Here is a 15,897-nt window from a genome sequence, read left to right on the forward strand (position 1 = left end):
AGAGAGAGAGAGAGAGAGAGAGAGAGAGAGAGAGAGAGAAAAAGTGAGGGAGGGAGGGAGGGAGAGAGAGTGATGAGAGAGTATCTATCCTAATCTGTAACAACGCCTCACATACGCCAGTATCTAACTGTGTAAGAGGTTGAGGAGACACATTCATAGAAGCCCAATCATTCTCAGTGCAGGAAATGAGGAAAGAACATTTGAAATATCAGAACCAATAGAATAGAGGATAGTTGTGAACCACTCGCTGAATTACAGACGCTTGCATTTGATTGGCCGCCGGTCTTGGACTGAAGTATTTCTATCTTGTGTTTGAGCTGCAGACTTCGAACAAAGAAAAGGAACACGTGTTAGTCTGTTCCACAGAGACCAAACCGACTGAATAAAATCAGTAAGGAAACAAAGATGTCTGACAGCAGAACTAACTCCTATCAGAGGAGGGAGAGAGGAGCAGCCGGCAGATTTCTCCACGCGATGGCGCCGTGGGCCGTGGCGCCGTGGCGCCGGCCGGAGATGGCGTGAGATCAGAGTAGTTGTCTGTCAGAACACGGCCCGAGGTGAGAAACGTCCCACATACTGAAAATCCCTGTTCATTATTGAACACCTTAATTGGGTTTTGCCAGAGCCCTCACACACCTCATCTTTTCTAATATAGATTTTGGCCCTTTCCATGCTTTATTGGACAGTTGTTAAGTGAGTTGTGACAGGAAGGGCAGGGAGAGAGAGAGAGAGAGAGGGGGGAAGACATGCAGCAAAGGGCCAAGGCGGGATTCAAACAAGGCTACATGATTGATGGTTTTACCAGAGGTACAAAACCCACATCTCTCTCTCTCAACTCTCTACTAAATAATAATAAAGGCAGAAACGCCACTAAAGATATAGACAACATAAACACAGGGGGGGTGAGGGGTCAGCCTAGCGTTGGTTAGTGGCGAGCAGCGAGCCATCTGCCCGGCCTCTCTCCCCCTGCTGTTTACCCTCCTGCCCTTCCCCCTCCCTCCCCCCATGCTGTTTACCCTCCTGCCCTTCCTCCTCCCCTCCCTCCCCCCCTTCCTCCCCCCCTTCCCTTCCCCCCTGCCTCCCCCCTGCTGTTTACCCTCCTGCCCTCCCTCCTCCTCTCCTTCCTTCCCTTCCTCCTCCCACTCCCTCCCCCCCTCCCTCCTCACCCCCCTCCCTGCATCCCTCCTTCCTCCCCTCCCTCCCACCCTCCCTCTCCCCCTCCCTCCTCTCCCCTCCCTCCTCCCCCCCTCCCTCCCCCCCTCCCTCCTCCCCTCCCTCCTCCCCTCCCTCCCTGCCTCCCTCCCTGCCTCCCCCTGCTGTTTACACTCCCCTGCCTCCTTCTCACCACTCATCAGTGCTCTAGACAGGGGTAACACAGGGCCGAGCGGACAGGAGACTGGCGAAGGCTAGATAGACAGACTGGGTCCTCATAGAGGATTCAGAAGAACAGAAATGGCAAAAGTTATCATTAAAATGTTTGTGCAGGGGTCAGGGGTCAGGACTGGAGGCAGGGGACACAGGGGACTGTCACGAACATCCAATTATCCGCAGGCTGATGGACGTTGCTCATGCTAATCGCAGAGGTAAGTTCTCTGCTATAAATACCCTGTGGGACAAAATGATGCCATTAAATTCAGGAACCGCCAGAGACGACTTAAAAAAGTCCATCTAAGGTTAGCGGTTAAATCAAACCATGATTGGTCGAGGTTTGATTTGAATGAAGCATTGGAGAGTCATCATGCAAAAAAAGAGGGAGAGGGGGGAGAGAAAAGGGGGAGGAGAGAGAGAGACAGAGAAAGACAAGAGAAAGAGAATGAGAGAGGAGATAGAGAAAGAAAAGAGAAAAGGAGAGATGGAGAGAAAATGAGAGAGGAGGGGTGAAGTGGAGTAAAGACGATCCCTCTCTCCTCCTCTGACCCAAGCGGGGGGCTATCCCAGGATGCATTGCGTCACTTACGCTCTGCGATGGTGAGCGGAGGGTAGAACAGGAAGTAGCCCACCAGCTCGGCGCTCAGCTGCACCAGCAGGCTGGCGGCGGCCGTGCCGTTCAGGAGAACGCTCCCGTTCCTCACCGCGTACACCAGAGAAACCGCCGGAGAACCGGGAACCTGGGACACACTCAGAACCTGGGGAGAGAGGGGGAGAGAGAGAGACACTCAGAACCTGAGAGAGAGAGGGGGAGAGAGACACACAGAACCTGAGAGAGAGAGAGGGGAGAGAGAGACACTCAGAACCTGATAGAGAGAGGGGGAGAGAGACACACAGAACCTGAGAGAGAGAGGGGGAGAGACACTCAGAACCTGAGAGAGAGAGGGGAGAGAGACACTCAGAACCTGAGAGAGAGAGGGGGAGAGAGACACTCAGAACCTGGACCACATGGAGGGAGGGAGGGAGGGAGGGAGGGAGGGAGGGAGGGAGGGAGGGAGGGAGGGAGGGAGGGAGGGAGGGAGGGAGGGAGGGAGGGAGGGAGGGAGGGAGGGAGGGAGGGAGGGAGGGGAGGGAGGGAGACAGAGAGACAGAGAGACAGAGAGACAGAGAGACAGAGAGACAGAGAGACAGAGAGACAGAGAGGAAGGGAGAGAGAGAGACAGAGGAAGAGAGAGCGATGGAAAGATGAAGAGTATTCTTACTGTATGTACAGTAAATCTTCTAAGAAAGGTCCATCTCATTTATGTAATGAGACACACATCAGGTCATCTATCAATCTTGAAGCAGTTCCAGAACATCTGAGTTCCCTGTGTTCATACGGCCTCGTCTCCTTTGAACTGACAGTAGGTTGAAAGCCATAAAGACGAAAAACGTGTCTGACTTGAAATTGGCAAGCTATCCATAGCTATTAAAGTGTTTGTAATATCAACTTAATGTGACATACACACACATAAAATTGCGTGTAATATAGGTCTAAACGTTATTTTGATGCTCGTAAAAATTGTAGCAGAATGTTTTTTTCTTCCTCCAAACACCATCATGAAAAGCAGCAGGTGACAGACCCTGCTCTTAGAAACCGTTATTCTGCCCCAATGAAACCCTGCTTAAACCTTGCTTAAACCCTGCTTAAACCCTGCTTAAACCCTGTTTAAACCCTGCTTAAACCCTGCTTAAACCCTGCTTAAACCCTGCTTAAACCCTGCTTAAACCCTGCTCTCTCCTCCCTAGCACGCTCACACTAAAGAGCTTTGTTTGTGAAGGCCTGTGAGGTCAGATTTATAGATACAGTATGTGTAGGCAAACCATAACGGGAGCCATACGAGTACTCATGCAGCCAAGAAGATCCTCCAATCTGTAGCTTTCCTTGTACGAGCTAAAGGTGGAAGAGACTAAAATATGTTATTGGTGTTTGGGGGGTACTGTCCTCTAAACATAAACAAGATGATGAAAGGTGCTGTGGGATGTGTGGATGGCTAGGACAAGGTAATTTAGCTGTGATTCAGAAGATGAGTCACCTGGTCTCTGAGGTAGACAGGAAGACTGTTACAACCTCAGGAGCAACTAGGAAGAAATGCTTCAGTGGATGAGAGCACTGCTTGACATCCTCTACACTCTCACACACACACTCTCACACACACACACATCCTCCACACACACACACCATCCTCCACACACACACCATCCTCCACACACACACACACACACACACACACACCATCCTCCACACACACACCATCCTCCACACACACACACACACACACACACACACTCACACACACACCATCCTCCACACACACACCATCCTCCACACACACACACACACACACACACACTCACACACACACACACACCATCCTCCACACACACACACACACACACACACATCCTCCACACACACACACCATCCTCCACACACACACACACACACACACTCACACACACACACACACACACACACCATCCTCCACACACACACACACACACTCACACACACACACACACACACACATCCTCTACACACACACACCATCCTCAGGAGCAACTAGGAAGAAATGCTTCAGTGGATGAGAGCACTGCTTGACATCCTCTACACTCTCACACACACACACATCCTCCACACACACACACCATCCTCCACACACACACACCATCCTCCACACACACACACACACCATCCTCCACACACACACCATCCTCCACACACACACACACACACACACTCACACACACACCATCCTCCACACACACACCATCCTCCACACACACACACACACACACACACACACACACACTCACACACACACACACACCATCCTCCACACACACACACACACACACACACACACACACATCCTCCACACACACACACCATCCTCCACACACACACACACACACACACTCACACACACACACACACACACCATCCTCCACACACACACACACACACTCACACACACACACACACACATCCTCTACACACACACACCATCCTCCACACACACACCATCCTCCAGAGGCTGGGAGGGAGAGGAGGGGATACCTGAGGGGCTGGGAGGGAGAGGAGGGGATATCTGAGGGGCTGGGAGGGAGAGGAGGGGATATCTGAGGGGCTGGGAGGGAGAGGAGGGGATATCTGAGGGGCTGGGAGGGAGAGGAGGGGATACCTGGACAGGGAGTCTGTTTGTGGGCGTCCAGAACCTTGGCCTGGGCCTCGGAGAACACGTTCTCCAGCCTCTGTTCCATCATCTGGGAGAACCGGCACGAACGCGGGTCATCCCCCGCGCCCACGAACCGCAGAACTTTAGAGACAAACAGAGAATCGTACAGAACATTCAAACAGGACACCTATAAAGTCTGAATAAAACACATAGCAGGGGAATACAACGCACTAGAATACTGTATGACAGAAAACCTCTCTGATGAGACAGACTCACTGTCATCACATTTCTCTCATCAGTGTTTTAAATGTGATGGCAGTGTTTCAAATGCGATGCTATTTTTAAATGTGATTGCTATGCCATCTGCCATCACATCTAAAACACTATGTGTGTCACTCCTACATGTTGTTTACATGTTGTTTACGTGTTGTTTACATGTTGGATCCTGCTGACCTGTCTGGAGCAGAAGACCCATGGCTGGACCAGGTCTCCATAGCGACACCGGGCTGGGCAGTGCCGTTACCATGGGGAGGAACTGGCGCAGGTCAGCGATCAGCCTATCACGGCCGTAGGACCCCAGCGCCTCCATGACGACGGAGGGGTGGTAGACGAGGCCCGCCCCGATCACGTGATACACCACCGTCATGTTGGGGGAGCCGAAGACCGTCTCCAGCTGGGGGGGGGGGGGGGGGGGGGGGGGGGAGGGAGGGAGGGAGGGAGGGAGGGAGGGAGGGAGGGAGGGAGGGAGGGAGGGAGGGAGGGAGGGAGGGAGGGAGGGAGGGAGGGAAAATTAGGGACAAAAGGGGACAGGGGTAGATGGGTTAGGATTGGATTAGACTCGATTTGACTTTACAGGACCCATGACCATGATTACTCATCTTATCCCCCTAGCCAATGATCAGGTTTTAGAATTAAATGATCTGAAGTCAGAATCTAAATCCGTATTACAGTTTGAGAACATTTAGGAAAAACGACAGAAAAAAGGACAAAAAGAAAACTAGAGAGAAAGTTATGCACAGAAAGAGAGAGAGAAATAGAGAGAGAGCGAAAGAGAGAGAGAGAAAGAGAGAGAGAGAAAGAAAGAGAGAGAAAGAAAGAGAGAGTGGCAGAGAGACAGAGAGAGAGAGACAGAGAGAGAGAGAGAGAGAGAGAGAGAGAGAGACAGAGAGAGAGAGAGAGAGAGAGAGAGAGAGAGAGAGAGAGAGAAGCAGTGAGTGATGAGGTCTCTGCGAAACTCTGTTCCCAGCGTGCAAATCACATCCATCGTCACCACCAGAGTGCCTCCCCTCTCTGACGGGCCCTCCACACTGAGAACACACAGCATAAATGCAGCCATGAGTCGACAGATATCCCCTCACAATCAGGCCTTGTTCTAGGGACTGAGAGCCCGTCTCTCAGCCTCACCGCCCTGCCTCACCGCCCTGCCTCACCACCCTGCCTCACCGCCCTGCCTCACCGCCCTGCCTCACCGCCCTGCCTCACCGCCCTGCCTCACCGCCCTGCCTTCACCGCCCTGCCTCACCACCCTGCCTCACCGCCCTGCCTCAGCTCCTGGCTGGGTGAATGTCTCATTTAAGGATTGTGTTTCAGTAAAGTGCCACCGCACCCTTGCTCTCAATCTCAACTCTGAAAGATCATCTTGGGAGCGAGTCAAAGGGTCTCTGTGTGTTCAGAGAAATTACTTTTTTTCCCCCATCGGTGAGAAGTCTTCGCTCAGTTTTCATTTAGTCTTCAGAGCTGCACTTATCATGTTTTGTGGAGGGAGGGGCAGATAGGAGGAGAGAGAGAGAGGTAAGGAGGGAGGGAGGGAGACAGAGAGAGAAAGAAATAGATGAAGGGAAAAAGGGATATAGAAAGCGAGGGAGAGGATGGGAGGATTGGAGAGAAAGAACTGGGGAGAGAGAGAGAAGGAGGGAGGATTAGAGAAAAGGAGACAGAGAAGGAAAGATAGAGAGGAGAGAGACTGTCAGGACATTTTAACCTTCATTTGAGCAGGTCAAGCTTTGTGGCAACCGCCCCAAATATTTGATTCCTTGGCACTCATGGTGATATTAAACACTGCTCTGCACTGTGGTCCTAAGCTGACACATGTCCTATAATACTCTCTCTATTTCACTCTCCATCTCTCTCTCACACACACACACACACACACTCCCCATCTCATTGGCTGTCTGTGTTTCAACATCCAAGGTTTTGCTGACACGCTGGCAGACACAGTGCATCTTGGGTATTAGAGGCTTATTGGGAAAGAGAAAGGGTTTGGCAGGAGCAGCCCTGACAGTTTAATCCACAGACAGTTTATTGTGGCTGTAAGGGCGCTGTTGTGCCCATAACAGATTATCTGTCTTTTTATTTATTTTTAATCAAAAAGAAAACAAAAAAAACCTGAGGACTGGATTTCCAGGAACATTTTTATTTGATGTTCAACCAGCCAACCACTTCTTCATCCAATATTTAATTTCGCGACGGCTGAGTTCCATTTGTAAAATCAAAGACACTTTGATTTTAGTCAGAATCAATCAAAAGTGTCAACCGACTCTGTGCTTCAATCTGTGATAGTGTCTACGACCTTGCAACACCCTGACCCCTCCATCACTGCGGCCAACCGGACGGGCGCCGCACGCCTCCCGCGCCAGACATCATCAAGCCGTAGGACTGTACCAACTAGGACTGTACCAACTAGGACTGTACCAACTAGGACTGTACCAACTAGGACTGTACCAACTAAGACTGGACCAACTAGGACTGAAAGGTGTCAAATGTGGACGAACGAGGCGATATTTTAGATTTACATTTTCTTGACATGATTTAACAACACAGTTTTACAATTACGTATTTGATATTATTTCAGATGGGTTAGTTCATAATGATGATACGGATCTCCCTGTTCCTGTCGCTAGTTTTACTCTCTAAACTGTGACATCACCCACACGCTCTGGAGAAACTCTGGAGACAGATTCTGTCAACCTAATTTCTATATTAGTCCCTCTCTCTCTCCAGTCTACACATCTGGTTCTTCAGACTAGTCTACATAAGGAGTAACCTCTAAGTAATATATACATTTAACAGGCACTTTCATCCAAAGCTATTTATTTGGGGGATTTGAACTGACAGCCACTTGATATGCAAACAGGAACTCTACGTCTGTGCCATGAGGTCAGGCTCTTAATAACAATAATAATAATTTCATTTAGCAGATGCTTTTTTCCAAAGTGACATACAGAGTTGGGGGAGGCGGGTTTGAACCTACAATCTTTTGACCTGCAATCAAATGCTCGCCTGCTAAAGCCATCCTTGCCTCTGTTCTACTCTAGCCTACATTGGGATCTCTGTGCTGCAGTCTTTCCCTCTCCTGTGTGCCTAGCACAAGTCAGCATCCTCCAGCCCCACACACTGGGGTGAACACCATCCTCCAGCCCCACACACTGGGGTGAACACCATCCTCCAGCCCCACACACTGGGGTGAACACCATCCTCCAGCCCCACACACTGGGGTGAACACCATCCTCCAGCCCCACACACTGGGGTGTACACCATCCTCCAGCCCCACACACTGGGTGTACACCATCCTCCAGCCCCACACACTGGGGTGAACACCATCCTCCAGCTCCACACACTGGGTGTACACCATCCTCCAGCCCCACACACTGGGTGAACACCATCCTCCAGCTCCACACACTGGGTGTACACCATCCTCAAGCTCCACACACTGGGTGAACACCATCCTCAAGCTCCACACACTGGGCTGATGTAGCCAGTCTGGATGCACTTGGACGGGGGGTTTAGTGCTGGCCTCCAGGGTCTCTTCTCTGGTAATGTCCAGAGACCGTCGAAACGCCCCCAGCGGTAATTAGCAGCGGAGCAGGGGGTAGTGTTAGCATTTAGCGTGATAAAAACGCCAAATTTCAAACCAAAGCTATACCTTGGCAGAGCATATTAGGGTAAAAGACAAACTACATGCATTACTCAAGTAGCGAGTCTAACTTCTTGTGAATCTAAAAACAAATTGCTTTCAGTGAACTTGTAAAATTAAAGTTATTTAGACTTATAAATGATAGAGTCTATCAAAGTCTATTTGAATGTATTACTTGACGTACTTGATGGCATGAAACTGTTATAAAGACTACTGAAAATAGTCTTGTCTCATTAAGTCATCTACTTGCAGGTCACAGAATTGCCGAACCTTTCTGCAGTGGAGTTGTTGTTCTAATGCTAGCTGTACCGTTCTTCCCCCACACTGAACCAGAATAGCATCCCTGTGATCCGCAGTGTCAAGCCTTCACATCTCTCGTCCTCTCAAACAGAAAACATCACCAAACAAACAGCACCACACACTTTCCTTACTGCAGTCACCCCAACAACCCCACTTGTGTACTGCTAGGAAGGGTTTCCGTAGTGCTACAGTATGTTACAGCATGATGGAGTAGGCTGGAAGACACACTAAAGCATGCTTCAGTGTGCTCCAGCCTGGGTGATGACCAGTCTGGGTCCAGGGCAGGGGCTATCCCGGCAGCCTGGCGTCCAGGCTGAGGTGTGCTGACCTGGGCCTGGGCCGTGGTGTCGTTCAGGGCCCTTCGCAGCGCCTGGCTCAGCCCGCGACGCAGGTTCTGCCTCTGGATGCTGTCCAGACGGTTCCTCCTGACGTGGATAGACACAACTGGAGAGGGAGGGAGAGGGAGAGGGAGGGAGGTTGGGGGGGAGAGAAAGAGTAGGAGGCAGAGAGAGAGTAACAGAGAAACACAGAGAGGAATGGAAGGACTCGGGTTAGTAAGATGAGGGAAGTTCAAGTTATCTGGATTGTTACATTTCTATTCTACATTTTTCTTTGAACTGTGTAGGTACATGTGTAGGTACATGTGTAGGTACATGTGTAGGTACATGTGTAGGTACATGTGTAGGTACATGTGTAGGTACATGTGTAGGTACATGTGTAATTTCCTGTGTAAAAACAAAGCCTAAAAAGTAGGGAACACAACCAGACATCGGCTGTGCTCTGCCTCACCAGTTTTCAGCCACATCCTCTCTGTGATGTTGCACTGCCGTGGTGGAGGTTCCGTGGTGGTGGTGGTGAAGGGGGGAGAGCAGGCCGACAGTGGCCCCTCGAGGAGGGCTCGTCCTGGGGCTCGGAGGAGTGACCGTGCCCCTCGTGACTGGAGCCAGGGTGGTGGTTGTTGTGGTTTTCCGGGTGGTGGAGGTTGGCTGGGTGGTGGTGGTGGTTGGCTGGGTGGTTGTTGTGGTCGGGAGCGTGGTGGGTGGGGTTGTGGTGGAAGCCACCGTCATGGTGGTCACGGTCGTGAGCTGAAGGGGGTCTGCTGTGTCGTCATCACTGGGGGTCAAAGGTGAGATCTGGGACGTGTGGACCGCTGGGAGGGGAGCGGAGGGGGGGGTTCCTGTGTGGGAGGGGGTTAGCGTCAGGCTGGAGTTGCTGTCTTTGGTGGAAGTAGGCCCCATCTCTCTGGATGTCCCAGGGGTTAAGCCCTCTGCAGCCATCTCTGTAACAACAACAGGCGATTCGTTCACTTGTGGTGGAAGGGAGGGGGCGGATGAGGTCATGTTGGATGAGGGGGAGGAGGATGAGACGTCAGGGAGCACAAGGGGGCTGGATGATGGCGGCTTTTCAACACCGAACGTGAGGGCGCTGGGTGACGCTGCAGTGGGCTTAAAGATGGCTGAGGACCACTGGGGTGTTGATGAGGAGGAGGATGGTGTTGATGATGGTGTTGATGATGATGAAGATGAGAATAGAGATGGGGAGGGAGAGATGGAGGAGGAGGAAGAGGGAGAGGGTAAAGAGGAAGAGGGAGAAGAGATAGAGGAGTTGGGGGCTGGGAAAGAGGAGGAGGAGATGGATGCAGGCCCTGATGTCGCACCGGGATGTTCCGTAGGTGAGATGGTTTGGGTTGGGGTAGGAGTGGACCAGATGGTGGTGGAAGAGGACTGGGTGGATGCTGGTGATAATGGTGATGATGGTGATGATGGTGGTGATGATAATGGTGATGATAATGGTGATGATAATGGTGACGATGCCAAGTCAGTAACTTCAGAGCTAGCATCGAAGTCAGCGACACCAACATCCTGGCCACTTCCTGACACAGTAACAAACTTGCCGTGACTCCCAGACACGGCGGAGATAGGAGGTGACACGGTCCCAGAGGCACCTGCAGAGTCTAAATCTAACATGGACCTTGGTCCTGCTGTTGTGGAGCTGCTTGAAGGGCTCCATGTCTCGTTAGTGGACATCGTTGGGAGACTGTGGGTCACCGGAGACCTCAGGTGGGCCAGGGGCATGGCCAGACTCCCTGGCCGTGGTGACACTCTGGACCAGGACACAGATGTGGGTGCAGTAGGCTCAGTTCCATCAGAGAACTTTGTATGCGCAGGAGAGAAGACGGTCTCAGTGGCTCCAGATGGATGTGAAAGGGACCTGTTTGGTTGGTTGAGGTTTCGGTCCTCGATTAGGGCTCTGGTACCCAAGGAGATAGATACAATCTCAAAATCCTTAGATGCGTTTTGTTCAGGATTTGTCTGTTCATCACTTCTATGCAGTGTCACTGTCAACCCGGCATCCTTATAAACAACAATATCCTCTCCAGAATCTTTCCCAGGGGACGTTTTCAGAGGTATCTTGGTTTGTTCATCTGTGTTGGAATAATAAAGACGCTTGCTCCCGCTGGTATACTCTGTCTGTGACGGGCTAGGATGGATCTCCTCCACTGGGCTGAGATCCCTTTCCTCCACCGGGGTGACACCTGACGTGTGGCTCTCGCTGTTTCCCAGGCCTGTCGCATCCTCTTGAAGGGTAACTTGACTTCCAGCAGACTCTGTTGTTAATGTGAACTGAGTGGCATTAGCAGACAACCCAGAACTTGTCTCCTCGGAAGCTAAATCGTCCACGGTGACGTGAGGGGAGGGGGACTTCCTAGGAACGGTCCCTGATGACAGCGTTACTTTGTAAAAGCTAGCACTTGTGCTTGTCATGGTGGTGGTGATGTTCTGTAGGGAGGACAGGGGTGGAGGTGGGGTTTGTTCAGTGTTTTGCTGACTGATAGACGTCTCAGCTAGGGTGTGTGTGGGTGTAATCTGAGCAGGTTCATCCAGGGCAACATCTACGGTGGGATGAGCCTGCTGTGAAGGGTGTGTGTGCTGTGAAGGGTGTGTGTGCTGTGAAGGGTGTGTGTGGTACTCAAAGTCAGTTGTGTGTGTATCTGGTCTCTGGTCAGTGTGTGTGTGTGAGATGTGTTTATTTGTGTGTGTATTAGGACTGTTGTCTGTTGTGTGTATAACTGACCTGTGGATAATAGTGTGTGTGTGTAAGATGTGTTTAGTTGTGTGTGTATGAGGACCAGGGTCAGTTGTGCGGCCTGTTTCCCCAGCAGGACTGAGGGATGTCCCAGCTGGGACGGATGTCCCGGGCTCTCCTCCTCCAGGGGACCCCTCAGCAGGGACTGGGTCAGACTGGGGAGGGACTGAGGTGAACAGGCCATCAGACCGAGGCTCTGACTGGGTCTCTGAGAGCACCGGGGGGGTGTGTGATGGCACCGGGGGGGGGGGTGAGAGAGGACGGCTGGATATGGGTGGGGGACTGTCAGAGCTGAAGGGGGTGATTTGATTCTGTGTTGGGGGGTGTTGGGGCTTGAACACAGCCTGGTCTGGGGTTTGGGGCAACACAGAGGTGCTGGAGGAAAAGCTTAACATCCAACTAAGCTCAGAGCCATAAGACAGAGTCACGGGGTGCTCTGATTTCAACCCTGTGTTGCCATCAGTTACACCCCTGGGAGACCCCGTTTGAAAGTTTGCGGACGAACCCGCCTTTGTTCCATGAAAGGACCTCAAGGAGAAGCTGCTGACTGACATGGCTGTTGTTGGCGCTTGTGTCTGCAGTTCCCAGCTGAGCCGGGCAGCCTGTGAGGTGCTGGCTGCACCTCCTGCTGGCCCTCCCAGGTCGCTGGCATCCGGGACAGGAGTTCTGGTGCCGGCATGGACTGCTGCTGTCGGTGACTGTCCCAGGAGGGGTGTGGGCTCAGAGCTGCTCGGTGGCCAGGCCACATCGCTCTCGGAAGACGGCGGGCTGGCTAATAAGATCTGTGAGCTGCTGGAGGGAGATGAGAAACGCTCTCCAGGCGGTGACCCGGTTCTCGTCGCCGGGGACAGACTCCATCTTACGCCGTGTGAGCGGATGGCTTCGGGCCAGACAAAATGGCCGCCGCTTCCCGGAGATGACGAGTCACTTCCTGTCACAGCCCTGTGCGTCTCTGACATCACTCCGAGTGATGTCATGGGCTCTGCTTCCGCCTGGTTGGGATCAGAGAGGAGAGGCAATACAGTCTCCAGGCTCCTCCTGTGTGTTGCGGTGTCTCTAGCGCTGACCTCCACGGCTGTGCTGGGGAGAAAGTGCCCGGTATGTGGTGATGTGTTTCTGGGTGTGGACAGAGGAGCAGGTGCCCTGGAGGTGGAGGCTGCTGGGGAGTTTGCTCTGCCGGATGTCGGGGCTGAGTTTGGGCCTGGGCTGGCTGCTGATGGCACGTCTGACCCAGGTAAGGAGACCGAACCAGGCAGATGCGACTTATGGGGAGCAGCTGTTACAATAGACTCAGATGATGAGGATGGAGGTGACAGTGACACAGAGAATGGAAATATTAAAGGTGATGATGATGGTGGTGATGAAGGTGATGATGATGGTGATGATGGTGATGATAATGGTGGTGATGAAGATGATGGTGATAATGATGATAACGGTGATGATGATGATGATGATGGGGGTGATGATGGTGGTGATAACGGTGATGGTGATGATGGTGATGGTGATGATAACGGTGATGGTGATGATGGTGATGATAACGGTGATGGTGATGATGGTGATGATAACGGTGATGGTGATGATGGTGATGATAACGGTGATGGTGATGATGGTGATGGTGATGATAACGGTGATGGTGATGATAACGGTGATGGTGATGATAACGGTGATGGTGATGATAACGGTGATGGTGATGATGGTGATGGTGATGATAACGGTGATGGTGATGAAAACGGTGATGGTGATGAAAACGGTGATGGTGATGATAACGGTGATGATGGTGATGATGCCCTCCAGTATCCACTCCTGAGTGAAGCAGATGACCTGGTCCAGGAGTCGTGATGAAGCATGAGAGCCAAACCTGAGCTGGTGGTCAGCTTGCTTCTTGACTGACTCGCTGAGGAAGCAGAGGAGGACGAAGGCCACATCTCCCTGCCCTGGCTGGGAGCATCTGAAGGCCATTGGCTGGTCTGGTTGTCCCGGGTGATAGTGGTCGAGGCCCGTGATTGGGCGAGGCCGAGCGGCTGGTTTGCGTCGCCCGCCAGGCGGCTGATGAAAGATGAGAACGCCGGCTGGCCTCTAATCCCCGCCCTCTCAGAGGCAGCCCTGCCACGCGATTGGGCAGCTGAGAGAGGACCCACCTCCTCCAGCGACTGACCGGCCAATGAGTGGGTGGGGTGGGCGGAGACTGGAGATAGAGAGGAGGAGCCAGAGGCATCGAAGGGGGTTTCATCTGAAACAGACCAGAGGGAGACCAATGGTTAATGCTGACTTTCTCACAGAGGGAAAGCCAATCAGGAAGTATACAAAAACATGAATAAAATTACATGGAAAAAAATTCAATTTTGAGAAAATTCATTCAAATACAGTTTTTTTCTGTCATGTTGGCTGGGCTTTTCAGAAATGAGTTCTTTGAAGAGAAAACTGCAATCATGGACCTGGTTCTCCAGAAGTCAGCAGGAACGCATACATCTTTTCATCATCTGAAAGGAGAGGTTGACAATGGCCCCCCGTCCTCAAGAACACATCTTACTGCTGAATGGCTCGTCAAGTCAAGATGAAAACGTTGGAGTTAAACAGTAGCACGCTTAACTTGCATAGCACACGTCTCAAGTAGCAAAAATACGTTCATATACAAATGGCAAGATTCCTTTCAGACCCACAATAAATATATAAAACAGGAGCCATTCTTTAATGTTAAACAGAAGTCTTTCAGAAACCACAACAACATGCACTAGTTATGCAGGATAGAAGAAAGACGACATCTAACAAAGCATTTAAGATTGATGCTTCAGCGCTGAACGACCTCGCAAACAAAGATCACCTTGACAGAGAACAAGGGGACAGAAAAGACAGGGAGAGAGAGAGAGAGGGGGGGGAGGTGAAGAGAAAGAGAGGGGGGAAGCAGGACAGGCAGAAAGAGAAAATGAGAGAGAAAGAAAGAAAGAGAGGGAGAGAGTTTACCTCTCCTCCCCTCTCCACCTCTCCTCTTTAACTCATCTCTTATGTTCTCTCCTCTCTCCTCTCCCCTCCCCTCACCTCTCTTCTCCTCTCTCCCTCTCCTCCCATCCACTCTCTTTTTCCCTCTCCCCTCCCCTCTCCTCCCCTCACCTCTCTTCTCCTCTCTCCTCTTTTCTCTCCCCTCCTCTCCTCACCTCCTCTCTCCTCTTCATTCTCAGCACGTCATTCTCACATCCATCTGGGGCTGCTTTTATTCATTTATACAGATTTGCAAGCCTGTCACATATCCCCTCTCTCTCTCTCTCTCTCTCTCTCTCTCTCTCTCTCTCTCTCTCTCTCTCTCTCTCTCTCTCTCTCTCTCTCTCTCTCTCTCTCCTCTCTCTCTCTCTCTCTCTCTCTCTCTCTCTCTCTCTCATACACACACACATATCCTGCTGCCTCTGTGTGTTTCTGCTGCTGAGGTAAATCAGACAAACACACACACACACACACAGACACTCTGACACACACACACACACACACACACACACACACACAGACACAGACACTCTGACACACACACACACAGGCCCTAGAGAGCACAGGAGACAGAGATTTCCAGTTAAGAATCAGGCATTAACGGCTTAGCTTTTTGTGGCCTAATTTCAAGATAGGAGTTTGATGCAATGCAATACCTCTGGACCAGCTTTTGCACAGACAATACTAACCTTCTAGCCTCCTGCAAAACCTCAAACAACCACAGAACCTGAATAGCATAGCGGCATTCTGGGCTCTCAATTACACCCCCCATAAACCCTTGGCTTGGCTTCCCCAGACAGTCTATTCATCAACAAAAAAAAATCATGTGGAAATGAGTTATTTCTCCCATATTTGCCCAGCGTTTAATGGAAACTGTAATGGGATATCATAAGCATCCATATACTGAGGGGAATGATAACATGGAGGCAGGCCCACTTGTTCTCTACCCTCCTTTAATGTCAACAGCAGCTATTTCACATTTTCTCCTGGTAATTGGGTTTGAGAAAAACTCATGTGTGCTCTATGTTAAGGCTG

At 51.3% G+C, this 15,897-nt stretch overlaps 1 protein-coding gene across 1 annotated transcript in view; it reads right to left on the reverse strand.

Moving 5' to 3' along the window:
- The window catches only part of kiaa1549lb (KIAA1549-like b), a 54,698-nt gene that overhangs the window by 26,010 nt on the left and 12,791 nt on the right, over positions 1–15,897 (reverse strand). The window contains 9 exon segments of the mRNA XM_067249479.1: positions 1,958–2,155; positions 4,599–4,727; positions 5,040–5,259; positions 9,128–9,243; positions 9,589–9,652; positions 9,654–9,949; positions 12,439–12,612; positions 12,954–13,148; positions 13,745–14,116. Coding sequence (XP_067105580.1) covers positions 1,958–2,155; positions 4,599–4,727; positions 5,040–5,259; positions 9,128–9,243; positions 9,589–9,652; positions 9,654–9,949; positions 12,439–12,612; positions 12,954–13,148; positions 13,745–14,116 — 1,764 coding nt within the window.

Source organism: Osmerus mordax, chromosome 13 (assembly GCF_038355195.1).
Source record: "Osmerus mordax isolate fOsmMor3 chromosome 13, fOsmMor3.pri, whole genome shotgun sequence".
Lineage (NCBI taxonomy): Eukaryota > Metazoa > Chordata > Actinopteri > Osmeriformes > Osmeridae > Osmerus > Osmerus mordax.